We start from the raw sequence: 27,965 nt of genomic DNA, 5'->3' as shown, positions 1-27,965 counted from the left end.
AACACCGGTTCTGAAAGACCTACATTGGCTCCCAGTATGTTTCTGAGCACAATTCAAAGTGTTGGTGTTGAGCTTTAAAGCCCTAAACGGCCTCGGCTCAGTATACCTGAAGGAGCGCCTCTACCCCCATCATCCATACCGATGGTACCGATACCCAGCTCCGAGGGCCTTCTGGCGGTTCCCTCACTGTGAGAAGTGAGGTTACAGGGAACCAGGCAGAGGGCCTTCACAGTAATGGCGCCCACCCTGTGGAATGCCCTTCCATCAGATGTCAAGGAAATAAACAACTATCTGACTTTTACAAGACATCTGAAGGCAGCCCTGTATAGGGAAGTTTTTAATGTTTGATGTTTTATTGAAGAAGAAGAAGAGTTTGGATTTGATATCCCGCCTTTCACTCCCTTTAAGGAGTCTCAAAGTGGCTAACATTCTCCTTTCCCTTCCTCCCCCACAACAAACACTCTGTGAGGTGAGTGGGGCTGAGAGACTTCAAAGAAGTGTGACCAGCCCAAGGTCACCCAGCAGCTGCATGTGGAGGAGCGGGGAATCGAACCCGGTTCACCAGATTACGAATCTACCGCTCTTAAGCACTACACCACACTGGCTCTTATTGTCTTTTAGATATTTTGTTGGGAGTTGTCCAAAATGGCTGGGGAAACCCAGCCAGATGGGCAGGGTATGTATGTATGAATGATAATGATAATAATAATAATAATAATAATAATAATAATAATAATAATAATAATAATATAGCTAGTGGTACAGAGGTAGACATTCACTCAAAGACAAATATGGATCTGAATCTCTGGCTGCATTTGGCTTCCAAGTCTGAGGTTCTCTGCCCCTGGTGTAAACACTACGTACTACATCAATGATTTATATTTCTGTATCTATTCTTATTCCTCTTTTCTCTTCCTGGAAAGTGCTAGACTTTGATTTCTAGCCCACTTTACCGTTGAGATAAAGCAATGGTTGCTGTCCTGTTCGGCGTACAGAACTCCATCCTTGATGAAGACCGAAATGGCTCGCAGGATGAAGGAGACAAAGAGATTCATGTGGATGAAGTTCCGTGTGCAGTGCAGTTTCCTGGGGGCGAGAGGGAAGGAAAGGTCACCAAGGAGGAAAGGCCATGTCTAATCTGCAACCTATTTATTCTATATACAATGGAATCTTGGTTCTCGAACGTCATCCGTTCCGGAAGGCCGCTTGACTCCCAAAACATTCAAAAACCAAGGTGTGGCTTCCGATTGGTGCAGGTGCCCCGGAAACAATAGCCAACAACCACATTGGATGTTCGGCTTCCGAAAAACGTTTGAAAACCGGAACACTTACTTCTGGGTTTTTGGTTTTCGGGAGCCAAATTGTTCGTCAACTAAGCCGTTCGAGAACCAGGGTTCCACTGTATATTGCAGTGGAATTCAATGTTGCACTTGCTAGGTAGAACAAATCCCCTCAATATTCTGTGTCTTCTCCAAATCCTTTCACCCCGCAGGAGCCATTTTCTGGGGTACAGAGGGCGGAGGCGTCAGGGAAAGCCCCACTCCACAAGTGGAAGTCCTTGCACAGGGCTTCCACTGACAGCGTACGCAAGGTGAATCACTCTCAGAAATTCTTGGTTTGGAGGGGTTTCCTGTCTACAGTGTTAACTCTGGTTGCGAAAGGGATCTGTTCAGGAGGCCCGTTCGCAACATGAAAAGAGTGCAACATGCAGCGGCGCGTCTGCACACACACGGGTTGCAATTCGCCGCATCTGCGCATGCGCGTGACGTCATTTTGCGCTTCTGTGCATGCACGAGAGGCGAAACCCGGAAGTAACCCTTTCTGGTACTTCCGGGTCGCCGCGGGACATAACCTGAAAGAACGTAACATGAAGCGGACATAACATGAGGTATGACTGTATTAAATATGTTCTGTTCTCTATTCCTTTGGACCCCTCGTCAGACATTGTAACCAAATCTTGCCTGATGGTCCATGGAACAAAGGAGCAGGCTTCCGTCGATGTTTTGATACAAAGCCTCGAATCATTTTGACTGAACCTTTCAAATCTGCATCTGTTTGTTTTGTTTCTTAGCATTCCCAAGCACCGCTGCGTATGAGGCTCCTGGTATCTCAAGAGTGCAGTGGCTGAGTTAAGGAGGGGTTTACTTGCTCTGCTTCCCAACAACACAAGCCCCATTTCCCCCCCGGTCGGCACAGATGCAAAACCTCTCTCGCTCTCGCCAAACTCACCTGAAACGGCACAGGATCACCATCGCAGTGGTGAGCGACACAAGGGAAGTGCTGTAGCCCACTGTGTACAGAGCCTTTACCGAGAGGTAGTAGTAATCCTGAGAAAGCAAACCACAATGTGCTCATTACTACGAATCATTAAATCCAGATCTGGGATGCAAAAACCATTGTCAAATTTTTGCTTTGGGAGGAGTACCGCACTTTTCTGTCTATAAGACACCCCCATGTATAAGACGCCCCCTATTTTTGGGGACTCAAATTTAAGAAAATGGGGGGAGAGCACAGGGCTGTTGAGCTTTTTTTTTAGGGGGGATTGCCGAAAATCGCTCACCCAAACACATCACAAAATCTACTTTCTGTCTGCCCCATCTCTGGCAGAAGCTGCCAATTGCCCGCCCAACTGCTGGAGCGTCAGCCAATCAACACCACCCATTGACGCAGCAACCAATAACACACACAATAGCTGTTGACAGCTGTGGCAGCAACCAATCAAATGTCCACACTATGCACTACCCATGTTATCAGACGACCCCCACTTTTTAAGCATGATTTTTAAAGAAAAGAACATAGTCTTATACACGGAAAAGTACAGTATTCATATTCAACTGCTTCCAGCGAGGGATGGGTGGATCAGCCTATATCTGGTTCATATCAATTTTGCATGTGTTTATTCATAACTGCTCCATCCTGTTTACTCATTATTATTATTTTTTTAAAAAACCCCTCAGATCCATATTTAAATATGCCTATTATCAAAAGCAGTATTTAATTTGATGTTTTATCAAGGTATGTGTTTCTAAATGCACGTTATCAATAAATACACATTTCCTTTTAGCAGGGTGAATTCTGAGATAATAACTTAATCACAAAATTTGGAGAACTACAAAACCAGAAGGATTCCAATCTACAGGTTTTCCCAGAGGAGCCGGATCAGGGTAGCTCATGTCAGAATTCCCAGAAATCCTTAAGCATCTCTAAATTCCAGCCTACCTGGTTATAATCTCCCATGGTGTCATTCTCATCAAACCCGCAGGCATCGTAGTAATGGGGGAAAGATTCTGACCAGCCGTCCTCAGTGCAGTTCCTACCGACAACCTTTAAATCTGCAGAGCCACCTAATAATTAAAATTAACATGGAACATCTTTGGTAAATGTTCTGCCAGTGGAACACATGCTCTAATGCAAAGGAATCACTACTGCCTTCTCTTTTATTGTGAGGTGGTGCTGTGGCTAGGACTTGCCGATCAGAAGGTCGGCGGTTCAAATCCCTGCGACGGGGTGAGCTCCTGTGGCTCGGTCCCTGCTCCTGCCAACCTAGCAGTTTGAAAAGCTTGTCAAGTGCAAGTAGATAAATAGGTACCGCTCCGGCGGGAAGGTAAATGGTGTTTCCGTGCGCTGCTCTGGTTTGCCAGAAGCGGCTTAGTCATGCTGGCCACATGACCTGGAAGCTGGACGCCGGCTCCCTCGGCCAATAAAGCAGGATGAGCGCCGCAACCCCAGAGTCGGTCATGACTGGACCTAATGGTCAGGGGTAACTTTACCTTTACCTAAAACTTTTACACTTCACCATATGGCCAGCTTGCTCCTTTTTATTTTAATGTCCTTAGGAAAATTTGCCAGCATTTTAATGCGAATTTCTCCTTTGCATCCAATTTCACCAAATGCATACATTTTTGCAAACACAATATTCCCTAATACAATGTATTTGCCTGCTATTTTTTACTAACACATGTTGTTTTATGCAAACTTTACAGGCTGCTAGGCTGGAGAACGGCGCTGCAAAATTCGGAGAAGTGCAAATTGCGAGGGATGGTTGGGGTTCGGTTCATAAATTATTTTGGAGATTACAAATTAGGTGGATTTACCTTTAAATGCAAATTGTATTGAGCTTGGACCCTATTCCTACATTTATTATGGCAAGAGAGACACTATTGGTACTGTTGATACTATTGCTATGGTGAAACCTGTCCTCTAAGTTCTCTAAAGATTTCTCTTCCTGTGAAAGAGGATTTATTTATTCTCAGAGTGATTTAGAATTTATTTTGGATTTCTTCAGGACTTTGGTGAGTGTGGAATTGAACATGCTTTATTGTAGCTGAGGGGGGTATTTATGTATGCAACAATCGCTGCGAAAATGTTGATAGCTAGAAGGTGGAAGGGATAATTGGCAAAGATGACAGGGAAAATTAGGAATCAGACAATCCAAAAGTTCAATAAAGACTGGGATAACTATAGATTATATTTAAAAGAACATTGTTCCCATATGAAACCTTTAACATTTTTTGACTAATCCCCGCAATATAATATGTTACATAGAATATAGAGTTAACTGGTATAATATAATGAAGAACAGTTTCAGGTTAAGAACGGACCTCCAGAACGAATTAAGTTCTTAACCCGAGGTACCACTGTATAGCAAAAAACTTCGGTTGAGTAAGTGCTTTCAAGAACTGGTGTTGGATGGGAGATGGTGGGGGAATGAGGTACCCCTTAAGGAGGGACCCCTTAAAATTCTGCAGTGGCCATGCTTATGTCATGTGGGCTGGCCCCCTCAATCATGGGGACAAGGTGGCTCATTTGGGTGGAGGAGAAAAGGGGCGGAAGGGATTCTCTGACATCACTTCCATGTCCTATTGCAACATGGCCTCGTGTGGAGCACATTGTGGTCTGAATGATGCAAGACGCAGAGTATTTGGACCGATACCACTCGGTGCATCTCCACAGCAATCTGGGTTTCACTGTTTCCTGAGCTCTCTGAGTGCCAGAGGAGTGTGCAGTGCTCAGGGTCCTTCCAGGAGCTTCGTTGGCGCAATGCGCAACTCCCTGCCACGCACTGGCTTCCCACTCGAGACGTTTCTGCGAATGGCAGCGTTGCGGGCTGGAAGGGGGGAGTGTGCGTCTGTTCTTTGACGTCGCTCAGTAATTGTTGTTACGGCAATAAGTATAATGTATAATTATGTCCCTGCTAGATGGTAGCACTTGAGAATACATTTTCATAATACCATGCACAGTAATAGGCTGCCATGCGTACCACTATAATTAGAATTGATTAGGAAATTAATATCCATTTAGCTTCAGCTTCAAATCCCATTCTCTCCGTCTCCCAGTTCAGAGGGTGCCAAAGCACTGTCACCCAGTCTCTTTTCCCTTACCTAGAATTTCGTCTGCATTGTCCAGGAGTTCGAGGTCACCTGCGAAAGAAGGGCGACTACCATGAGAATGTCATCTTGAGAGAGAGAGAGAACAACTTTGTTTGGGGAGAACCTTTAAGGAACATTGAGAGGGTCTGCCGCGTTCCAACGTTGCAGCCAAAATGACAGTCTCGTGGCATCTTCACAGACCGGCAAATTTATTACGGCATAAGCTCTTGGAAATATATTCTGCACATATTTAAGCTTTAATTCCATTGTCTCCGGGCTGTTTTGCATTTCTTTGTCATGTGAACTCCCTACCAACACCCACATGTAGACTCAGTTGCCACGGTGAGGCTCGTGTATCTGATGAAGTGGGCTCCAGTTCAAGGGTGGGGGGCCTTTTTAAGCCTGGGGGCTGCATTACTCCATGGGCAACTATCCAAGAGCCACATGCCAATGCTGGACAGAGCCAGAGGGAAGAAGTGAGCAAATCAACCTGTGGAACTCTTCTTATTGACAATAGACTACTGTATTTTTCGCTCTATAAGTAAGGGAAAATGTGTATGCATCTTATGGAGCGAATGCAGGCTGCACAACTTTCCCTCTTGCTCTCCTGGCTTCAGGGATAGCTGCCCGAAGCCTCCTGAGAGCAGCGGGAGCGCTCCTGCTGTGCTCTGGAGGCTTCGCGTTGCTTTCGCTGAAGCCAGGAGAGCAAGAGGGATCGATCCCTCTTGCTCTCCTGGTTTCGCTTCGCTGGAGAGCCGCTGCACAGCTTTCACTCTCTGCGCAGCGCCCCTTCAGTGAAGCGGGAGGAGAAACGGAGCCCCTTCCATTTCTCCTCCCGCATTGCTGGAGAGCTGCTGAGCAGAGAGGGAGAGATCATTTTTTTTCTTGTTCTCCTCTAAAACTAGGTGTGTCTTATGGTCGGGTGCGTCTTATAGAGCAAAGAATACGGTATATTTCAGCCACAGAAAGGTCAGAGGTCCCACTTAGGGAATGCCAATTTAGGGGGTGAAACTTAATGTTTGCAAATTTCTTCAATGAAAGGTCTTTAAAATGTGGCTTTTCTGAGGTGTGAGGAATTCAAATCTGCCATTATTTTTGTGCCAGGTTTGGAAGATCCTCCCTCCTCGTTGATGCCCCCATTTATTTACCCTCTCCCTCCGGGCCCCGTTGCAGAGGGGCTGCCCAGGAGGTGAGCCCAAGGCACGAGGGGGATATCTAGTCCCTCTCTCTTAGCATGCTCAGGGAGGGCATGCAAACATGGTATGGCACGTAAGAGGCCCTGGAGGGGTCAAGAGTGCCCCGCTTGCAGGGTTATAGACCCCGGAAGGTGCCTGAAGAGTCCAGCTACCAGCACCGGACCCCAAAGAGCAGATCCATGGAATTTGAAAAATCTGAGTAGGCCAATGCCTCTTTCAGCCCCTGCAATACCAGAATTTGGCCTTACCTGGTTGTGCGTAGGCCAAGCTATTCACATCCCAGCCTGTACGGGAGGGGGGGGGAGAGAGAGAGAGGGAGAGAGAGAGAGAAAGAGAAAGAGAGAGAAGAAATCCCATATGGTTAAATCGCAATGGCCAAGAATCCCCATGCCTTACTTTAAGAAATACTTCATTACTTCAATAAATAATAATACTGTGTGTGTATGGCAGGCTCCCGGGAAACAGTTTGTGACTTTACAATATTAGAATCAGAGAATTGCAGAATTGGAAGGGACCCTGAGGGTCATCTAGTCCAACCCCCTGCAATGAAGGAATCTCAGCTAAAGCATCCATGACAGATGGCCATCCAACCTCTGTTTCAACCTCTCGAAGGAAGGAGAGTCCACCACCTCTCGTGGGAGTCCATTCCACTGCCGAACAGCTCTTACTGTAAGAAACTTCTTCCTGGTATTTAATTGGAATCTCCTTTCTTGAAGCCGTGGGTTTGAGTCCTGCCCTCCAGAGCAGCAGAAAACAACCTTGCTCTATCCTTAGATATTTGAAGACTCCAACTGTGAGTGTCTGGAGGCGGTTGGTGGATGGATGGCAGCTAGCGAATTGAGGTTGAATCCTGACAAGACAGAAGTACTGTCTTGGGGGGCAGGAGGCGGGCAGGTGTGGAGGATTCCCTGGTCCTGAATGGGGTAACTGTGCCCCTGAAGGACCAGGTGTGTAGCCTGGGAGTCATTTTGGACTCACAGCTGTCCATGGAGGTGCAGGTTAATTCTGTGTCCAGGGCAGCTGTTTACCAGCTCCGTCTGGTACGCAGGCTGAGACCCTACCTGCCCGCAGACTGTCTCACCAGAGTGGTGCATGCTCTGGTTATCTCCTGCTTGGACTACTGCAATGTGCTCTATGTGGGGCTACCTTTGAAGGTGACTCAGAAACTGCAATTCATCCAGAATGCGGCAGCTAGACTGGTGACTGGGAGCGGCCACCGAGACCATATAACACTGTTCCTGAAAGACCTACATTGACTCCCAGTATGTTTCTGAGCACAATTCAAAGTGTTGATGCTGACCTTTAAAGCCCTAAACAGCCTCAGTCCTGTATACCTGAAGGAGCAGCTCCACCCCCATCGTTCTGCCCAGACACTGAGGTCCAGCGCCGAGGGCCTTCTGGCAGTTCCCTCATTGCGAGAAGCAAAGTTACAAGGAACCAGGCAGAGGGCCTTCTTGGTAGTGGCACCCTCCCTGTGGAATGCCCTCCTAGCAGATGTCAAGGAAATAAACAACTATTTTACTTTTAAAAGATAACTGAAGGTGGCCTGTTTAGGGAAGTTTTTAATGTCTGATGCTGTACTGTTTTTAATATTCGGTTGGGAGCTGCCCAGAGTGGCTGGGGAAACCCAGCCAGATGGGCGGGGTATAAATAATATATTATTATATATTATTATAGCTCCCACCAGCACCAATGGTCAAGGATGAAGGAGGGCGTAGTCTAATGATGTGTGCAGGGCTACAGATGATGGATGCAGCCATTCCCTACCCCGCAAATTCACATCTCTATTGTGTTCTCTGGATGTGAGCATGTAACGGGAGTCAGATGAGGTGGCGGTGGCATATGGAATAGGCCCGGCTTTCATCATGACAGACTTTAAAGCAGTGTTTCCCAACCACTAGTGTGCCGCGAGATGTTGCCTGGTGTGCCGCGGGAAAAATAAAAAAATTCAAAAGATTTTTTTTTTTTAAGTCAAATTTTCGATTGGGGCGCCGTCACTAGATGACCCCTGGGGTTCCCTCCCTCCCTCCCGCTCTGCGCCTCCCTCCTCCTCCTCCTCCGGGGAGGCCCTTCCTGGCTCTCAGCCAAGGCTTGGCGGCTGCCACTCACTCGCTCGCCCACCCGTCCCTCCATCCCTGCACCCGGCCTCTCCCCCTCCGTCCCCGGCGCGGGGGCTGCCGGGATCCATAGTCCCCTCGCCCTTGGGCTCTGCGCCCGCGCGGGGTGCGCGAACTACGTTTCCCAGCGTGGCCTGGCGGGCCGGGCGTTTTGTTTGAAGCGCTCTTCTCCCGGCCATGGAATGAGCGCAGTGGCGGCGGCTGGGCGGGCAGGGGCTCTTCCGCGCAGACCCCGCGCAGCCTGCCTGCGCCCCCGTGGAGATCGGGCGGCAGGATGGAGCCTGGGGATCCCCGCGGAGGCGGAGCGGCGGAAGCGGAGGCTGCCCCCCAGGTAGGGCTGCGTCGGGGTTTTTTTATTTTTGCAATGCTGCATCCGCGCCGGAGGGGACACATCGGACCGTGGGGGGGGAGACCCCTTGGCGGGCGTGCAAGGCAATGCATGCATGCAGGCGTTGCATGGAGTGCAGTGCAATGCAATGGCAACGCGGCGCCCTGCATGCATGCATGCAACTTCCACCGGCGCTCCGGACTTGGCAGGTGAGGGGGGTCCCCAGTGGGCGGCAGAGAGAGCCGGGAGGGCGAAGGGGAGCCAGGGGGGAGCAGCGCTGCTCCCCGAGCCGAGCCCGGGGGGAAACTTCGGCGTCGTTGCGCCGGGTGTTGGAAGCGGAGGCTGGCGGGGGCCCCTCACCTGCAAAACCTGGTCGCCTCTCATATATTTCGTGCATTGCATTCATCGCCCGCTTTCTCCTCCAAGGAGCTCCCGGGGGCGCGCATGGTTCTCCCCGTGTTATCCTCGCAACAACAGCCCTGCGAGGTGGGTCAGGCGAGTGGTCCAAGGGAGCACCCAGGGATTGTCCTGGCCAGGTGGGGTGATTTGAACCCTGCTCTCTGCCCGGTCTTCGTCCTCATTTAGCCCCCACATGTGCATGACTGTGCATGACTGAGGTTTCCCCCCCTCGTCTTGGCTATGGTGTGAGTCTGTGCTGTTAATTAATGGGGTTCTGCCTTCGGAGAAGATGAGCCAGCCCTCAAGGAGGTGATTATGTAATTTGCTAGCAATTCATGTCCCTCCCAGCGTGACGCTGCGTGCTGACGTCACGGGGCTGTAATGGTGGTGTGCTTCGAGATTTTTTTCATGAAACAAGTGTGCCTTTGCCCAAAAAAGGTTGGGAAACACTGCTTTAAAGGAATGCCCAGCGCAATCCCATTGAAACTGCATTGCACCGCACAAGATGCTAATGATGAACATATTTCTTTGTTGTGCTTAATTCAGCCGCTAGATGGCCCTGTGGACTTTTCAGATTTTCTGATGATACGTTTTGTGTTTCAGGGAGCTCGTAAATAGCCAGTGTTTGGTCCGGACTTCAAGGTGCCCTGAATTCCCAACCCCACACAGTATTCTTCCACTCGAAGTAGATTCAGATCCTCATTCATTTTCACCTCTAAATCATGATTAATTTTTTAAAAAAACTTTGTTGGCTCAGCCATAAGGCGGCGGTTCTTACATGCTGCTCCAAAAGCACTCGGTTTTATTTGCTTCTCCTTAGTGAAAAGCAGAGACATCACCTTACCAACAAAGGTCCGTATAGTTAAAGCCATGGTTTTCCCAGTATTGATGTATGGAAGTGAGAGCTGGACCATAAAGAAGGCTGATCGCCGAAGAATTGATGCTTTTGAATTATGGTGCTGGAGGAGACTCTTGAGAGTCCCATGGACTGCAAGAAGATCAAATGTATCCATTCTTAAGGAAATCAGCCCTGAGTGCTCACTGGAAGGACAGATCGTGAAGCTGAGGCTCCAATACTTTGGCCACCTCATGAGAAGAGAAGACTCCCTGGAAAAGACCCTGATGTTGGGAAAGATGGAGGGTGCAAGGAGAAGGGGACGACAGAGGATGAGATGGTTGGACAGTGTTCTCGAAGCTACCAGCATGAGTTTGTCCAAACTGCGGGAGGCACTGGGAGACAGGAGTGCCTGGCGTGCTCTGGTCCATGGGGTCATGAAGAGTCGGACACAACTAAACAACAACAACAACAGTGAAAATATTAGCAACAGTGGGTCACCTTTCCTGCAGACAGCTTGCCCTCCATACTGCAACTTCTCCAGCAACATGCATCTAAAGCAGAGGATGTTTTTGGCCTTGTTTGCAAGTCTGCATAAGATACCAAGCAATGGAGACCACGAGGCAATAAACAGCATTCCATTTTATTTCTCCACATTTTCCAGAACAGAGATAGGGAAACTTCAAGCACAGAGGCCAAATGTATCCCCTTCACGTGTCCCAATTTTCCAGAGACAGTCCTGGAATTACAGAAGCCATTGTGGTTTCTGATTTGATCCCAGAACGTCCGGCTTTTCCTCTCCATGTTTCGCTGAACAATTGAAAATGTGTGTGTGTGTGTGTAGGTGCAAAAATGGAGCCCTGTTTCTCCTTAAAAATAAATATCTCCCCCAAATGGAGGAAACAGTGAAGCTGCAACATGAAGCCCTTCCTATAATTTTGAAGGGAAATATTTATTCCTTTACAGTCGTACCTTGGTTGTCGAACGCCTTGGTACTCGCACGTTTTGGCTCCCGAATGCCGCAAACCCGGAAGGGAGTGTTTTGGTTTGCAAACGTTCTTTGGAACCTGAACATCTGACATGGCTTCCAGTTGAGTGCAAGAAGCTCCTGCAGCCAATCGGAAGCCGTGCCTTGGTTTCCGAATGTTTTCGGAAGCTGAACAGACTTCTGGAACGGATTCCATTTGAGAACCAAGGTACGACTGTATTGTAAATGGAGCCTTGCACTGAAAGCCTTTACATATCTACTCAGAAGTAAGTCCCACTGTATTCAATGGAGCTTACTCCCAGGTAACTGGGTAAAGACTGTACAGCTTTAAACTGCAATCCTAATTAATTTTCCCTCAGAACTAAATCCCATTGAGTTCAATAGAATTTACTCTCTGGTATGTTCCTGATCATTGTCACAGTTTCCATTGTTATTTTTATTACCGGCCTTTTCCCCTGATGGAGACTCAAAGGGAGCTTACAGCTAAAATTCCATTTCATTCCATTTACCTGCTGAAGGTGTGATACACAATCCTTTCCCTCATACATTTTTATTTATTTATAACAGTTCTGTGAGGTAGGTTCAGCAGAGAGGTCCCAGCTGATGGGAGCTGTAGTTCAAAAACATTTGGGGGGCACTAGGTTGGTGAAGGCTTGCCTAGAACATCACCCCAGCAAGACTATAGCTCGACGGCAGAGGTTCAGTCCCCAGCACCCCCACATAGGAGAAGGAATATGGCTTCCTTCCTAAAACCCTGGTGAGTGGAGAGCTAGGTGGACCAAATCTCTCAGTTTAAGGCTGCTGCCTATGTTCTCTTCAGTGTGTGGTAGGCAGGAGCAGAGCAAGGTGGGTGCGGACCACCCCGGTGTCATCTCTGAGGGGGGTTGGCATTCGGCACACCGCACGCCCACGACTCCCACCTACTGTGAGCCGTTGGGGGAAGGGGGGTTAGTTTCACCACTTTTTGCCACTTCATTTTAACAGCCGCGCGATCCTGGGCTGCTGGAGGAGTCATGCAAAACAACGACAACAAACCTATGGCTACATGAAACATACTCAATGAACACACAAGACATAACCGACTGTACTTTTGAATAAATAAGGTATGCTATTCATTGTATCAAATTGTAGATTACAAAGGAAGTCTCATAAAGTTCAACGAAAAAAGCAGAAGACCCAGTGGATGAGTTCATTCTCTAGTCAGTTCATGCAGAAGGTCCGTACATGTAAAAGTATCTATTCCACCTGTCTGTTCGAAGAGTCCAATAATCCACATGAAGTCTTCATCTGTAGAACAGGCTCTACTATGCTATAAGATCCACTATCCTGTAATATTACATAGGAGCCTGTTCTACTTGTGAAGCCTAGGATGCTGAAGCAAGGCTAATATCCCAGAAATCCTTGTCTTAGACTCTGTGTAAGGATTCTGTGGAACTGTAACAACCCTTCATGTGGAATGAACTGATCCACTGGGTCTTCTACATTTTCGTTGAACTTTATGAGACTTCTGTTGTCATCTACAATTTGATACAATGAATTGTTGTTGTTTAGTCGTGTCCGACTCTTCGTGACCCCATGGACCAGAGCACGCCAGGCACTCCTGTCTTCCACTGCCTCCCGCAGTTTGGTCAAACTCATGTTAGTAGCTTCGAGAAGACTGTCCAACCATCTCGTCCTCTGTCACCCTTCTCCTTGTGCCCTCCATCTTTCCCAACAGGGAGTCTTCCTTTTCCAGGGAGTCTTCTCTTCTCATGAGGTGGCCAAAGTATTGGAGCCTCAGCTTCACGATCTGTCCTTCCAGTGAGCACTCAGAGCTGATTTCCTTCAGAATGGCAAGGTTTGATCTTCTTGCAGTCCATGGGACTCTCAAGAGTCTCCTCCAGCACCAGAATTCAAAAGCATCCATTCTTTGGCGATCAGTCTTCATTATGGTCCAGCTCTCACTTCCATACATCACTACTGGGAAAGCCATAGCTTTAACTATATGGACCTTTGTTGGCAAGGTGATGTCTCTGCTTTGACACAATGAATAGTATACCTTATTTATTCAAAAGTACAGCTGGTTACGTCTTGTGTGTTCATGGAGGAGTCATGCAGGCAGGGAAGGGATGGGAAGGAGGCAGGAGAGCAAACAAGTAGAGGGTGGAGGAAAGGAGAGAAGCAGAAGCTCTCTCCACTCAGGACACAAACCCTACAACCATAAAAAAGCCTTCCTCCTTGCAATGACAATGGGTAGATCACGGCCAATCTTTTAATACTGTGAGTAGATCGCAGTCTCTTGAGAGTCCAACTAGATTTCAGTGGGGGGGGGGGAGGTGACAAGAAATTTTCCACACCGGGTACCACCTGACCTTGCTATGCCACTGGTGGTAGGACTCCCTGGGAGACAGGTGACTGTGGAAAAAATACCCTGAAAGAAGGAAGTTTGAAAACCCCCAAGTGAATGAATCTCTATGTCTCAATCATGCTCATTCCCCTTCTACCATATTGGCCCAAATATAAGACGCACCCACAAATAAGCTGCACCTTTAAAATTCAGGGGGCGGGGAGAGAGAGAGAGAGAAAGACAATACCTGAATATAAGCTGCTCCCTTAAAATTCTGCAGGCACTCACACCCGTAAATGGCAAATGTAGAAGAAAATCTTATGGGTTCTAGAGAGGACCCGCAAATGGGTTAAACACCTGTTCGTAGCACCGTAAATGCAAATGAAAAATCAACACTGCACTGTAAAATACAGGGAAAGTGATGAATGACATTAGAATTGATTGCACAACAGTCTCAAGCTCACAAATCGGCAATAAAACATTTTTTTGGTCCTTGTGTCTGTTTCAGCAGTGTTATCGTAAAAGCCAATTTTTGTAAGGTCGCAAATTTAAGCCTCACTTTAACTTTTCACGGTTGGATTTTTTCGGGGGGGGGGGGAGTGCAGCTTATATTCGGGCCAATACGCTACTCAGGTAACAATGCATTGGTCTGTTCCTCCATGTCACTCAGATTTCGGTTCCCGGAGAAGGGAAGTGCTCCGAAAGATGCTGCTTATGCATCTGGAGCTTTTAGTATTTCTCCATCAGCCTGATTTGGGTTGATACATTAAACCTCTGGAAGTTTAATTGGATTCACCCTACTCTTCATTGACCATCAACGTCAATACCAATTGCCTGAAGTCTCTTGGTAGACGTAATTGTCGGGCAGTTGCTCACTGCATGCTGACTTCGCAGCTTCGAACAACAAACTCACGTCTCCCATGCGGCTTACAGAAAATCACACCCAGAGGCCACGTTATTCATCCGCAATACCCCACGCCATGCAAAGCAGTTACAGTCAAGGATCAGAACCTCCACTTTACCCAAGAAACCAGTGAATAAGAGAGAAAATCCTCAGTTGGGGGTCAAGCACCATCAAGTGACAACTATCAGATACAAATGGGCGATGGAAGTGTAGTGGTTAAAGGTTTTGGGTCGGGTCCTGTGAGACAGGGTTCAAATCTCCCCATTCGGCCAAGGAGCTCATTGAGTGGCCTTGGGCCACTCACTGTCTCTTAGCTGAACCTCCCTTGCAAGGTAGTTGAGAGGGTAAAAAGGGAAGAAGGAGAACCATTGACAACAATGTAATAATTTATATTATATCTGGAGCAGATCATTAAGCAAACAGTCTGTGAGCGCCTAGAAAGGAATGCTGTGATCACCAATAGTCAGCATGGATTTCTGAAAAATAAGTCATGTCAGACTAACCTGATCTCGTTTTTTGACAGAATTACAAGCCTGGTAGATGAAGGGAACGCAGTGGATGTAGCCTACCTTGATTTCAGCAAGGCATTTGACAAGGTGCCCCATGATATTCTTGTAAAGAAGCTGGTAAAATGCGGTCTTGAATATGCTACCACTCAGTGGATTTGTAACTGGCTGACTGACCAAACAAAAAGGGTGCTCATCAATGGTTCCTCTTCATCCTGGAGAAGAGTGACTAGTGGGGTGCCACAGGGTTCTGTCTTGGGCCCGGTCTTATTCAACATCTTTATCAGTGACTTGGATGATGGACTCAAGGGCATCCTGATCAAATTTGCAGATGACACCAAACTGGGAGGGGTGGCTAACACCCCAGAGGACAGGATCACACTTCAAAACGACCTTGACAGATTAGAGAACTGGGCCAAAACAAACAAGATGAATTTTAACAGGGAGAAATGTAAAGTATTGCACTTGGGCAAAAAAAAAAATGAGAGGCACAAATACAAGATGGGTGACACCTGGCTTGAGAGCAGCACATGTGAAAAGGATCTAGGAGTCTTGGTTGACCACAGACTTGACATGAGCCAACAGTGTGACGCGGCAGCTAAAAAAGCCAATGCAATTGTGGGCCTCATCAATAGGAGTATAGCATCTAGATCAAGGGAAGTAATAGTGCCACTGTATTCTGCTCTGGTCAGACCTCACCTGGAGTACTGTGTCCAGTTCTGGGCACCACAGTTCAAGAAGGACACTGACAAACTGGAACGTGTCCAGAGGAGGGCAACCAAAATGGTCAAAGGCCTGGAAACAATGCCTTATGAGGAACGGCTAAGGGAGCTGGGCATGTTTAACCTGGAGAAGAGGAGGTTAAGGGGTGATATGATAGCCATGTTCAAGTATATAAAAGGATGTCACATAGAGGAGGGAGAAAGGTTGTTTTCTGCTGCTCCAGAGAAGCGGACACGGAGCAATGGATCCAAACTACAAGAAAGAAGATTCCACCTAAACATTAGGAAGAACTTCCTGACAGTAAGAGCTGTTTGACAGTGGAATTTGCTGCCAAGGAGTGTGGTGGAGTCTCCTGCTTTGGAGGTCTGTAAGCAGAGGCTTGACAACCATATGTCAGGAGTGCTCTGATGGTGTTTCCTGCTTGGCAGGGGGTTGGACTCGATGGCCCTTGTGGTCTATTCCAACCCTATGATTCTATGATTCTATTCTAATCTTTTTTTAAAACACATGATTATCATATGACTTAGCCATTATTCCTGAATTGCAGGGGGTTGGACTAGATGACACCTGAGTCCCTTCCAACGCTACAGTTCCATGATTCTGCGAATCAAGGGTGCACAAGGTGCCCAACATAACGACAATGTAATAATAATTTATATGCTGCCCATATGAATGGGTGGCCCCAGCCACTCTGGGCAGCTTTCAACAAATGAAAACATCAAACACAGGAAGGAGGAGGAGAAGAAGAAGAGTTTGGATTTGATATCCCACTTTATCACTCCCTTTAAGGAGTCTCAAAGCGGCTAACAATCTCCTTTCCTTTCTTCTCCCACAACAAACACTCTGTGAGGTGAGTGGGGCTGAGAGACTTCAAAGAAGTGTGACTAGCCCAAGGTCACCCAGCAGTTGTGTGTGGAGGAGCGGGGAAGCGAACCCAGTTCACCAGATTATGAGTCTACCGTTCTTAACCACTACACCACACTGGCTACATCCATGGCAAGCATCCCTATCACCTCCACCAAGAGTTTTCAGCCCTAGCTGTCCCCCTTAACTTGAAACTGGGGAGAGAGCCAGGGGAACATCCTGGGGTGAAGGAAAGGAATGGCCTGCGGTGGACTTTGGGCTCTCAAATTTCAGCGGTGCCCTGCGTGATGCTAAAATTCAGTGCCACCCGCCTCTCGCGCTCCATTACAAAGCATTGTTGCAGTGCCCCTGCAGTACGGTGCCCATTGGTACCACCCTGGTTCAGCGACCCTAAAACCGCCTCTGCAAAGGCGCCACATGTAAATGTTTGAAACCACTCAACTGTGAGGCATTGGGGAGCAATTTGGAGTGGAGAAGTGGAGAGCAAAGAAAGAGTTAAGCCTTCCCTCTCCCAAGATGCCTCACGCTCTGAAAGACCCCCTCCCGAAGCAGTTTTAATGAGGATGAGGATGCCAGGGTACTGTCACGCTTGCTCAAGACAGAGAGAGTGAGAGCCAGGGACTGCCATCTCCTGTTAAAAGGAACCGGTGACAGTGCGTTATTCAGGTGACAAGTCCTGTGTCATGAGCTACAGATGTGCCTTCATCCCTTTTTGACAAGAAGAACTTGTTTTCGCAAATCTTTCTTAACTCTCAAGGGGTGGGAGGGAGAGAAGAACGACTTCCCTGAAAATAGATAGGCCTGAAGGTCACACACAGCAATATTTCATTGGGTTTGGAACGTCTGAACCTCAAATGGAATGTTCTAGGAAGATGGCCAATATGGGTGGTTGCTGCTGCTGCTGCTGCTGTTTTCAACAGAGCTGGCCGACTTGTGGGCCCCAAGACATTCCTGGACTACAATGAGCAGCAGAAGATCACACAGAGTGAGTTTCTCTTTATTACCAAACAGGATCCACAAAGAAGCGTCAGCCCTAATGAGTTCAGCAACTCATCTTTGTCAGGTCTTGCTCCCATGAAGCAGTTGCAGAGACTAAAGGTCCCCACCTCCCCAGATTTACCTGTGTCTCCTCCTCTTCAGGGTCCTCCCCCCCCCAAGCAATCTGAGACTATGCTTATGTGAAGTTGACTTCTCCTCCGCCCTCTTCATGCCTCTCCTGGTTCTGGGAGACCAGGGAGGAGGGGAGCTTGTCGCAGCAGGAGGGGGAGACATCCATGCGTCCTCATCAGTCTGACTCATCTCTGCCTCTTGGCCTTGCCTCCCACTATCCTGTTTCTGTTTCTGATTTTGGACTTCTCTCTGCCACAGACTCTCCCTGCTCACGAAGCCCCATTACCTCATCAGTGTGATGGCCTGGGATTCGGACTCAGAGGCTGAACCTGAAGAATCCCAGCCTGCACAAGAGTCCCCGCCTCCAGAACCAGCTGAGCCGGGGCTGGGGCCTGAGCCTGAAGGGTCCTCACCTGTGCTGGATCCTCAGGTACAGGCACCAGCTAAGTCTGCTCTGGCCCCTGAGGTGATGGAGGACCCACTGCCTGCAGGTGCTCCACTCTCAGCCCCGTCAGGGGAAGAGAAGGTTGCCACTGGGTCCGGTAAACCTCCAGCCTCTCCTGAGCTGCAGAGGCTCAGGGCAGAGAGGCGGAGGGAAGGAAGTTCCCGCAGGAGGAGTGCTCGCCTCCAGGCCAGGAGAGGCGAGTCACCTGTGGACCGGGGCTGCCCTGTGCCTCGGGGCAGATAAAAGCCAGTCAGCCCTAGTCCCAGGTTGCGGAAGTAACATTGTTGGTAGTCTGTTCCTGCCTGCACCCTGTCCTGCTCTTCTGCCAGTGTTCCTGACCTTGCCCGACTCCCTGCCTTGGACCCCACCCCACCTTTGACAGACAGCCTCCATACCAGACCCTCGACCTCGGACTGGACTCAGACCTCGCCACACGGTTGACCCTCGGGACCAGCACAGTCAGCTTCCAGTTCCTCCTATTCCCTGTCTTCTCCTTCTGATCACTCACTGTTGTCCCACCACCAGTCCCTGGACTCTGATCCTTCTCCCCATGGGGGTTCCCCAGCTAATTCTTCCCACCATTCCTCTGCGTCCAACCAGTCCATAACACACAACTCCCATCATCCCTCACCATGTGCCATGCTCTAGCTGGGACTTATGGGAGTTGTAGTTCATCCAAAGTTGGATGGCCACAGGTTAGCCACCCCTGCTTTTAAAAATAGACAAAGCCACCAAATAATGTGGTGCCTTAGTTCTGGACCAAATTCCTCTTCTGCGTCAAGTTCCTCTTGTTCCTTGGAACTAGTTTCTATATATTTTGCTTCTTTTTCGTTCCAAGGCTTTGATTGATGTTACCGGAGCCGCCGGCCTCATGGGTAACAAGCCTGCTCATCGCTTTCAAAAGATCCCAGCCGTTGCCATGGAGACTCCAGGCCTGCTGTTGGTTATCAGGGAGGAACTGATAAGAAAAAAATGTAACACATGTTGGCGATTGTATCTGCAGATCAGTCCCACCTCACCAGCTGTCGGTCGGGATAGAAAATATTACTTTCTTTCATGATTTGCCCTCATCAAGGAAAAGAAAAAAAAGAGGCCATTGATTCTGGCCTTGTCCTTCGAAAACCAAATTTTGGCCTGGTGTGAACGAACAGCCAAAGGGCAGGGACTGTCGTAATATTGATTTCTGCAAGCCACTCTGAGACCCATTTTTGGCTGAAGGGTGAGGTATAATTGCTGTACATATGCACATCCGTAAAGCAGCTGATGGGGTGATTTCTTCTTCTTCTTCTTTGGCGATCCCTTGTAGCCGAGTAAGATTGTCTTCCATAAACACGGTTTTAACAATGAGTCCGTAAGTGACTGTGGAGGCCAATTCTGGAACCTACACGTCCTTCCAGAGTGGGGACATAGGTTTATGGGCAGGAGTTGATCATGGTGTGGATTTGCCAAGCATGCCTCCCTCTTAGCACGTTTCTCCCTTGCATCCTGAGTTCAAGTGTCTTCAACGCCCACGACACCTTTGGTGAAGGCTGTTCTCCAACTAGAGCACTCTCAGGCCAGTGTTTCCCAGTTGTCGGTGTTTATACTACATTTTTAAAGATTTGCCTTGAGACAGTCTTTAAACCTCTTTTGTTGACCACCAGCATTACGCTTTCCATTTTTACATTAGGAATAGAGTAGTTGCTTTGGAAGACGATCATCAGGCATCCGCACAACATGACCAGTCCAACGAAGTTGATGTTGAAGAATCATTGCTGGTGATATTTGCTTCTTCCAGTACACTGATATTAGTTTGCCTGTCTTCCCAAGTGATGTGTACCATTTTTTGGAGACACCATTGATGGAATTTTTTGAGAAGTTGGAGATGGCGTTTATAAGTGATCCACGTTTCACAAGCATACAGTCAGGTTAGTAATACCATAGCTTTGAAATCCCACCACCACCAGAGAATTGGTGAGTTGGAAGGGACTTCAAGGGTCATCTAATCCAACCCCCTGCAACGCAGGAATCCCAACTAAAGCATCCATGACAGATGGCCAGAAGTATCACAGTGGTCCATGTTCTGGTAAGCTCCTGATCAGGAACCAAGGAACCTGCTTTATACTGAGTCAGACCATTGTTCCATCTAGCTTAGTGTTGTCTACACAGACTGGAAGTGATTCTCCAGGGTTTCAGGAAGAGTCTTCCCCAGTTCTACCTGGAGATCCCGGCAACTGAATCCAAGACCTTCTGTGGGCAAATCGAAAGCTCTACCCCTGAGCTATGGCCCTTTCCCAGGACACGTTCTGTGAATACTGGCCTTGGATTAATCCTAGGTCTTAGTGCAGTGTTTCTCAAACTTGGGTCCCCAGCTGTTGCTGGACTACAACTCCCATCATCCCTAGCTAGCAGGACCAGTGGTCAGGGATAATGGGAGTTGTAGTCCAACAACGACTGTTTGAGAACCATCGTCTTAGTGTTTCGGGTATTGTCATGATGCTGCCAGCAGCTCCTAGTTGGTTGATCAGGAAAGTATAAAGACAAGGAAAAGTTTCTTACAGTCCTTTTTTATTTCTATTTTCACAGAGAGAAGCTATAGAACTCAGCCTCTTGGATAATGGTGTTGTCCCAAGTGAAACTCCACCCCCGTCTCTCCCACTTCCTCATTCGTCACTTCTACGGGTGCTGCCATGTGCCCTCTGTCTTTGAGCTCTTTGCTCTCCTACTTTCAAGGCTTGCCAGCTCCTGGGAGATGGAGGGTCTGGGATGCTTTCTAATGACAACGTGTCAGCCAAGTGTTGTTCCGGCTCTCCCAAGATTTCCCAGCTTTCCCCCTCTTCTGCCTCTGATCTGTGACCTCCCTCAAACCTCTGTTGTAAATCTATACTGTCTTCCTCTTCCTCCTCCCTGGAAGAGTCAGGATGGGGAGATGGTCTCCACCATTCCTCCTCTGCCCAGCCCCTGACAGTTGTGTTGTTGCAGAATGTTTATGCCTGTGCACAGTTGCATCTTGCTTGGTTTGAGCACTCCAGGCCACCATACAAGGAGCAAAGCTCTCATTTGACAAAAGTACGGCACAAGCACAACAAAGATTCAGGCAACGTTACCGTCATCGAAGTTCACCATTGTGAAGAGTGCTGGGCATTTGACGAAGACGACCTCGCCCACAAAGGCAGGCTTCCAACAGGTAATGTTATCCCACATCCCTGGGCATCCTGCGAAAGGGGAAAGAAAGGTCAAGTGATTAAAAGTGTGGCAGGCTGAGTCAAGTCACCCCATTTGCTCTCCATATATGCCAGAGGTGAAGAACCATTCTCAGACCAAGGACAACCTTCCAGGGCCACATACAAATAATGGAAGAGGCAATAGTGGTCAGAGCAATGAATGTAGACCCCACCTTTGCACAGCAAGCTAGTTTCTATACACATTCACAAACTCCTCTCTGTCCTTCACCCAGGGAAGCAAGAGGAATTATCATAGTTCAAGATGTAAACCAGGGCCAGCAGGATGTGTGGCTGGGAATGGTGTGCTGCCTAGGGAGAGTCCCAAGGGCCACATAGAGAGGGCTTGAAGGGCCGAATTCAGCCACTGGAGCTGAGGTTCTTCCCCACCCCTGTTTTTTACCGTTATTTCATTGCCCTTTCTCTACTGGCAAAACCCCAAGGGTGCAAAGAACGATGGGCGGTTTGTTTGCTGAATTTGGAAATCACAATACAATAAAGAACAACAACAACAAACCAAACAGTTGCAGGTCTCTCATGCTCTGTGATTACAGTATATTATTTCCATACGTCTGGAAAGAAGTATCAAGCGCAGAAATCAGGGAAGTAAAACAGCTATCTGGTATAGCCTCTCCAAAGTTCAGGGTGGGTCATGGGAGGTCACAAACCCTCGGGAGAAGCATTTAGGAATGTCAGGAATGGACACTGTACCATGTCAAGTTGATTAGATGTCGTTTAGACCCTCGCTTTCTGGGTATCGTGCATTAATCTTTCAATGAGAGTCAGCCACCCAATGCGCCCATACCAATTTGCAGTCAGAAAAACCAGGGGGTGTTTTCCAGCTTCCAGCTATTATTGATATGGCTGCAAACAAGAGGTAGTAAAGAAGATATTTATGGAGGAGCCAGTGAAAACAGAAATAAGAGTTACACAGGCTGTGCTGGGACCATCTGGTTAGTTATCTCAGATTTACAATCGAATCCCAAATGCCACAACCACTCCATGTGGAGGTGGGAAGTCTGTTCTGAGCATCCCCTCCAGCATTCAGATGATAGGGATGGATTAACATGATTTAATTTTACCAGAGTGAGCGACCAGCAAGTGAATTAGATGCAGGCAGGCAGCATTGTGGGCAGTAATACTGAGAAACCCGGGTTTCCTAGCAGCAAGACACTTGACTGCCAGGACACAGTCAGGTAGCTGTCAGTACACGTAGAAGAAAGTCCTTCACACAGCACATAATTAAAGCATGGAACTATGGAAGAAGTGAGGGCCACCAACCTACAGGTAGGCGACTTTAAAAGAGGATTAGAGAAATTCACGGAGGAAAGGGCTATCGAAGGTGACTAGCCTTTATGGCTATGCTCTGCCTCCACAGACAGCAGTGCTTCTCAATACCAGTTGATGTAAACCACAAGAGGCCACAAGTTGATGTTCTTAGCTGCAGCCAATCCTGGATCCCTGAGATCCAGTACGTTTCCGAGCACAATTCAAAGTGTTGGTGCTGACCTTTAAAGCCCTAAATGGCCTCGGTCCTGTATACCTGAAGGAGCGTCTCCACCTCCAACGTTCTGCCCGGACACTGAGGTCCAGCTCCGAGGGCCTTCTGGCAGTTCCTCCTCTGCGAGAAGCCAAGCTACAGGGAACCAGGCAGAGGGCCTTCTCGGTAGTGGCAATCGCCCTGTGGAACGCCCTCCCACCAGATGTCAAAGAGGAAAAGAACTTCCAGATTTTTAGAAGACATCTGAAGGCATCCCTGTTTAGGGAAGCTTTTAATGTTTAATAGCTTTATTATTATTATTATTATTATTATTATTATTATTATTATTATTATTATTATCATTATCATCATCATCATCATCATCATCATCATCTTTTTTATTATTATCTGTGTCAATAAGCTGAAAATTTCCACTAGGGATTGTGAATGTCCATGTGGCGTAACGGAATGGCCCTGATCTGACATGGATCTGGGCCCTGAACTGAATCATGGGCCTTGCACAGTTTTTACTTAGGTGTTTGAAACCCAATTAAAATGCAGTTGATGGAGGAGAGAGGAGGAGAAGCTGGCCGTCTGTAAAGGGTACTCTCGATCGTAAGCTCATGTATTGCCATGGGTTCTGTGAATAAGCTTCTCTATAAAAGGTAAAGGGACCCCTGACTGTTAGGTCCAGTCGCGGACAACTCTGGGGTTGTGGCGCTCATCTCGCTTTACTGGCCAAGGGAGCTGGCGTACAGCTTCCAGGTCATGTGGCCAGCATGACTAAGCTGCTTCTGGCAAACCAGAGCAGTGCATGGAAACGCCGTCTACCTTCCCGCCGGAGCAGTACCTATTTATCTGCTTGCACTTTGATGTGCTTTCGAACTGCTAGGCTGGCAGGAGCAGGGACCGAGCAACGGGAGCTCACCCTGTTGCAGGGATTCGAACCACCGACCTTCTGATTGGCAAGTCCTAGGCTCTGTGGTTTAACCCACAGCACCACCCTTGTCCTTAAGCTTCTCTATACAGGCGTCTAATTTCATGCAGGGAAAAAACTGGTATGAAAGGAGGTTATTCTTATCATTACAGATGTTACACAAATGACAAATGCACAGATGTTGAAGAACGCATAATGAAAAAAGCGCATAATTGCAAGCAAAAACGGTAAAAACAGGTTTTGAGATTGTTCTGGTCTGGGAGTTATTTCAAGCAAGTAAGGCATTTAAAAAAACACATTGCCATAATATCTATTCCCTGGGCACCTCTTCTTCAATGCATGAGTTTTCCATCAGGGCTATAACATAAAAGACAAGCTTTTGGTGCTACAATTAGAGGGGGGTGGGAATCCCCAGCCTTATTCCTTTATGGCGCTTCTGATCTGCTCTGCCTTATGCATACCAATCCTCCAAAATCCTGGTTTAATTAGGATAATTTTAAAAGTTGCTGCTGGAATGGGAGAGAAAATTGCAATTTGACACGTTCGGTTTGCCACGTGTCTCTCCAGAGTGGAGCATGCTCTGGTTATCTCTCACTTGGACTACTGCAATGCGCTCTACGTGGGACTACCTTTGAAGGTGACGCGGAAACTACAATTAATCCAGAATGTGGCAGCTAGACAGGTGACTGGGAGCGGCCGCTGAGACCTTATAACACTGGTCTTGAACGACCTACACGGGCTCCCAATACGTTTCCGAGCACAATTCAAAGCTTTGGTGCTGACCTTTAAAGCCCTAAACGGCCTCGGTCCAGTATACCTGAAGGAGCGTCTCCACCTCCATCGTTCAGCCCGGACGCTGAGGTCCAGCGCCGAGGGCCTTATGGCAGTTCCCTCGCTGCGAGAAGCGAGGTTACAGGGAACCAGGCAGAGGGCCTTCTCGGTAGTGGGGCCCGCCCTGTGGAACGCCCTCCCACCAGATGTCAAAGAGAAAAATAACTACCCAACTTTTAGAAGACATCTAAAGGCAGCCCTGTTTAGGGAAGCTTTTAATGTTTAATAGGTTATTGTATTTTAGTGTTTTGTTGGATGCCGCCCAGAGTGGCTGGGGGGACCCAGCCAGATGGGCAGGGTATAAATAATAAATTATTATAATATTATTATTGCATTCTCCCTGCCACCTTCATCAATAATGGGTCCTTGTGTATTGGTGAAACATGTCTGAATAGCAGGAGATTTTCCTGGAGATGCCGGGGATCGAACATGGGACCTTCTGCCTGGAAAGCAGATGCTCTACCACTGAGCTGTGCCTGCTTTCTTTATGACCTAAATCTCCTTCTTGGCCCACTGGTAATGGACATGGAATGGCTTCTCAATACATCCCCACTGACACCCCTGGGACTGACTTCCAGATCGTGCGCACAGAATCAAGTTGTGAGCATGCATCCCTGTGAGTCAATGGTGCATTGAACACACGGGGAAAGCGAAGAGGCAGCCAGCGCATTGCGTTTGCACCACATTTCTCTGCCAGCTTTAGGAAGAGCGCTTTCTTCTCCCAGGCTCTTATTCATAAAGCTAACCCTTCACAACAGAAGTGTGAAAAGAGGCTCCTCTTTCAAGTCCTCTCAATAGCGTCTCAAAAGGTAACGCCGGCGCCAAGTCATTTACATAGCAAAATATTTCACACATGGGAAAATGGGTTTTTGAAAGGATGGGATCTCTTATCTGCAACTGGGAAAGGAGAAACCTTTTATTCCGTCCAAGTTGCTTGCATTATTCCCGGCTGTTGGATAGTTTATTCTGAGCTCATGCATGGAGATGCAGTTTGCTTGTTAACAACAACAAAATAGGTAAAGGGTTTAAAACAACAACAACAACACACAACCATGCAGACGTTTTAATGGCTTCCAGTGCATTGGAGCTAGTTGATCAGGGTAGAGTGTTAAAAGGGAAATCGCAGAAGTGGGGGAAAAACTGGGGTGAGGTTCACTGGATACCAGTCTGATTTCCTTGGCAAATGTAAGAAGAGCCTGTCAGATCAGACCATGATGAAGTAAGGGTAGCGAAAATCACCTAAGAAGCTCAAATCATATACAATATGACAGACACCCTTCTTTGGAAATTAAACCAATGTCCAGACTTCAGCGATCAATAACTTTACTTGCAGAAAGTTATAATTGTAGATGAATTAAAACATAATATTTACAGTCACATACTTATCCGAACATGGGCTTACAGCCTGTTCTTTTAACTTCCAAACAACTGTATTTTCCTCTTTCCAGAGCTCAGCACTCAGCCTTCTGTATCTCATTGAGGCCATGCTTTGCAGCTTCTATGAGAGAGTTCCACATTTAGAAACCTTCTGATCAGCAAGTCCTAGGCTCTGTGGTTTAACCCACAGTGCCACCCGCGTCCCATGGAGTATTTAGCCACTTGCCAAATGTGGCCACTTGCCTTGGTTTCTCCAAGGCCTGACATGGAAAATCCTGGTTGAGTCATGGCTGAGGGAAAAATTCAGAGGTGACCAAGCTTCATGCCAACAGGTATGGAAGCTTTCCATGTGTGGTTCTGACACGGCCTGGGTCTCTCACACAGGAAGGGGGCAGACAGAGAGCTGAGAAGATGCACGGTGAGAAGGTAACATTGAGAAAGGAAAGGTGTTGCTTTCAGGCAACACCACAAACAGAGCCAGAAACACTGTTTGAAAACAAATGACACAGGATATATTGAGACGGCTTTAACTGCAAAGCTTGGCTAATTAAATCGGGGGCTTGGGAAGGGCGGTGCGGAGAGGCAGGCAGGGCTCTTTTTGGCTCACACAAAGTGTTCTCATCTCATCAAGAGTCTGCTCTTGGAACAACATTTACTATTCTCTTTGTGAGTCAGAGCGACTGCTCAGCTGAGTTTCCCAGAGCTGCGGCTTGTGTGCTGCCGTTATACAACACAGGCTTTCCAGAGGTGTTCGTCTGTGTATGAATGAATAAATAAAACACATCCATGTTCTGGACTGGGGAAAGATATGTCCTGCAAATCATTTTTCAAAGGCTGTCATCTTTCATACCCAGCCGGAGGGTGGGGGAAAATGCAATTTAGGATTCCACTGGCTCAGCGCTGCCACTGATCAAGACCCTTCTGAAATTCCAAGATCAAAATAAGATACCGTCTAATGAATTCCTTTGCAAATACAGTCATATTCTTTCTTGCTTTTTTTTTTTAAAAAGTTGGGTAAATCATTGTATGTTTATTTATTGGATTTATAGTCCACCTTGCCAACAAAGGTCCACATAGTTAAAGCTATGGTTTCCCCAGTGGTGATGTATGGAAGTGAGAGCTGGACCATAAAGAAGGCTGATCGCCGAAGAATGGATGCTTTTGAATTCTGGTGCTGGAGGAGACTCTTGAGAGTCCCATGGACTGCAAGAAGATCAAACCTCTACATTCTGAAGGAAATCAGCCCTGAGTGCTCACTGGAAGGACAGATCGTGAAGTTGAGGCTCCAATACTTTGGCCACCTCATGAGAAGAGAAGACTCCCTGGAAAAGACCCTGATGTTGGGAAAGATGGAGGGCACAAGGAGAAGGGGACGACAGAGGATGAGATGGTTGGACAGTGTTCTTGAAACTGCCAACATGAGTCTGACCAATCTGCGGGAGGCAGTGGAAGACAGGAGTGCCTGGCGTGCTCTGGTCCATGGGGTCACAAAGAGTCGGACATGACTAAACGACTAAACAACAACAGCTCCTCCTGCTCCCATTTTTCAAAGGCTGTCATCTTTCATATCCAGTCGGACGGTGGGAGGAAATGCAATTCCACTGGCTCAGCGCTGCCACTGATCAAGACCCTTCTGAAATTCCAGGATCAAAATAATATACCGCCTAATGAATTCCTCTCCAAATACAGGCAAGTTCTTTCTTGCTTTTTTAAAAAAAGTTGGGTAAATCATTGTATATTTATTTATTGCACTTATAGTCCACCTTTTCTCCAAGAGCTCAAGGTGGTGTACTTGGACCCCCTCTTCTCATTTAATCACCATGACAACCCTGGGAGGGAGGCCATGCTGACCTGACCTACCCAAGGTCACCTGATGATCTTCATAGCTGCGTGGGGATTTGAACCCAGGTCCAAGTCTGACACTCTAACCACTACACCACACTGCCTTGTATATGTTGGGGGGCTGCCCTTAGTACAGGAGTAGAGCACATCCTTTGTAGGAAGAATCTCCCAAGCATATACCCAGGCAT

At 47.7% G+C, this 27,965-nt stretch overlaps 2 protein-coding genes across 9 annotated transcripts in view; both read right to left on the bottom strand.

Moving 5' to 3' along the window:
- The window catches only part of GHRHR (growth hormone releasing hormone receptor), a 443,159-nt gene that overhangs the window by 83,707 nt on the left and 331,487 nt on the right, over window positions 1–27,965 (bottom strand). The window lies entirely within an intron of this gene.
- ADCYAP1R1 (ADCYAP receptor type I) overlaps window positions 1–27,965 on the bottom strand; it is a 152,220-nt gene that overhangs the window by 48,980 nt on the left and 75,275 nt on the right. For all 8 annotated transcript variants that reach the window (XM_082192459.1, XM_082192464.1, XM_082192462.1 and 5 more), the window contains exons 4-9: window positions 21,197–21,304; window positions 6,814–6,849; window positions 5,382–5,420; window positions 3,220–3,344; window positions 2,230–2,327; window positions 954–1,086 (exon numbers count right to left, since the gene is read on the bottom strand). In XM_082192459.1, coding sequence (XP_082048585.1) covers window positions 954–1,086; window positions 2,230–2,327; window positions 3,220–3,344; window positions 5,382–5,420; window positions 6,814–6,849; window positions 21,197–21,304 — 539 coding nt within the window. The remainder of the gene's footprint in view (window positions 1–953; window positions 1,087–2,229; window positions 2,328–3,219; window positions 3,345–5,381; window positions 5,421–6,813; window positions 6,850–21,196; window positions 21,305–27,965) is intronic.

The sequence above is a fragment of the Podarcis vaucheri genome, assembly GCF_965113315.1.
Source record: "Podarcis vaucheri genome assembly, chromosome: 12".
In the NCBI taxonomy this organism is placed as follows: Eukaryota; Metazoa; Chordata; class Lepidosauria; order Squamata; family Lacertidae; genus Podarcis; species Podarcis vaucheri.
Note: the sequence above shows the minus strand (reverse complement) of the source record. Positions and strands in the feature narration are given on the sequence as shown.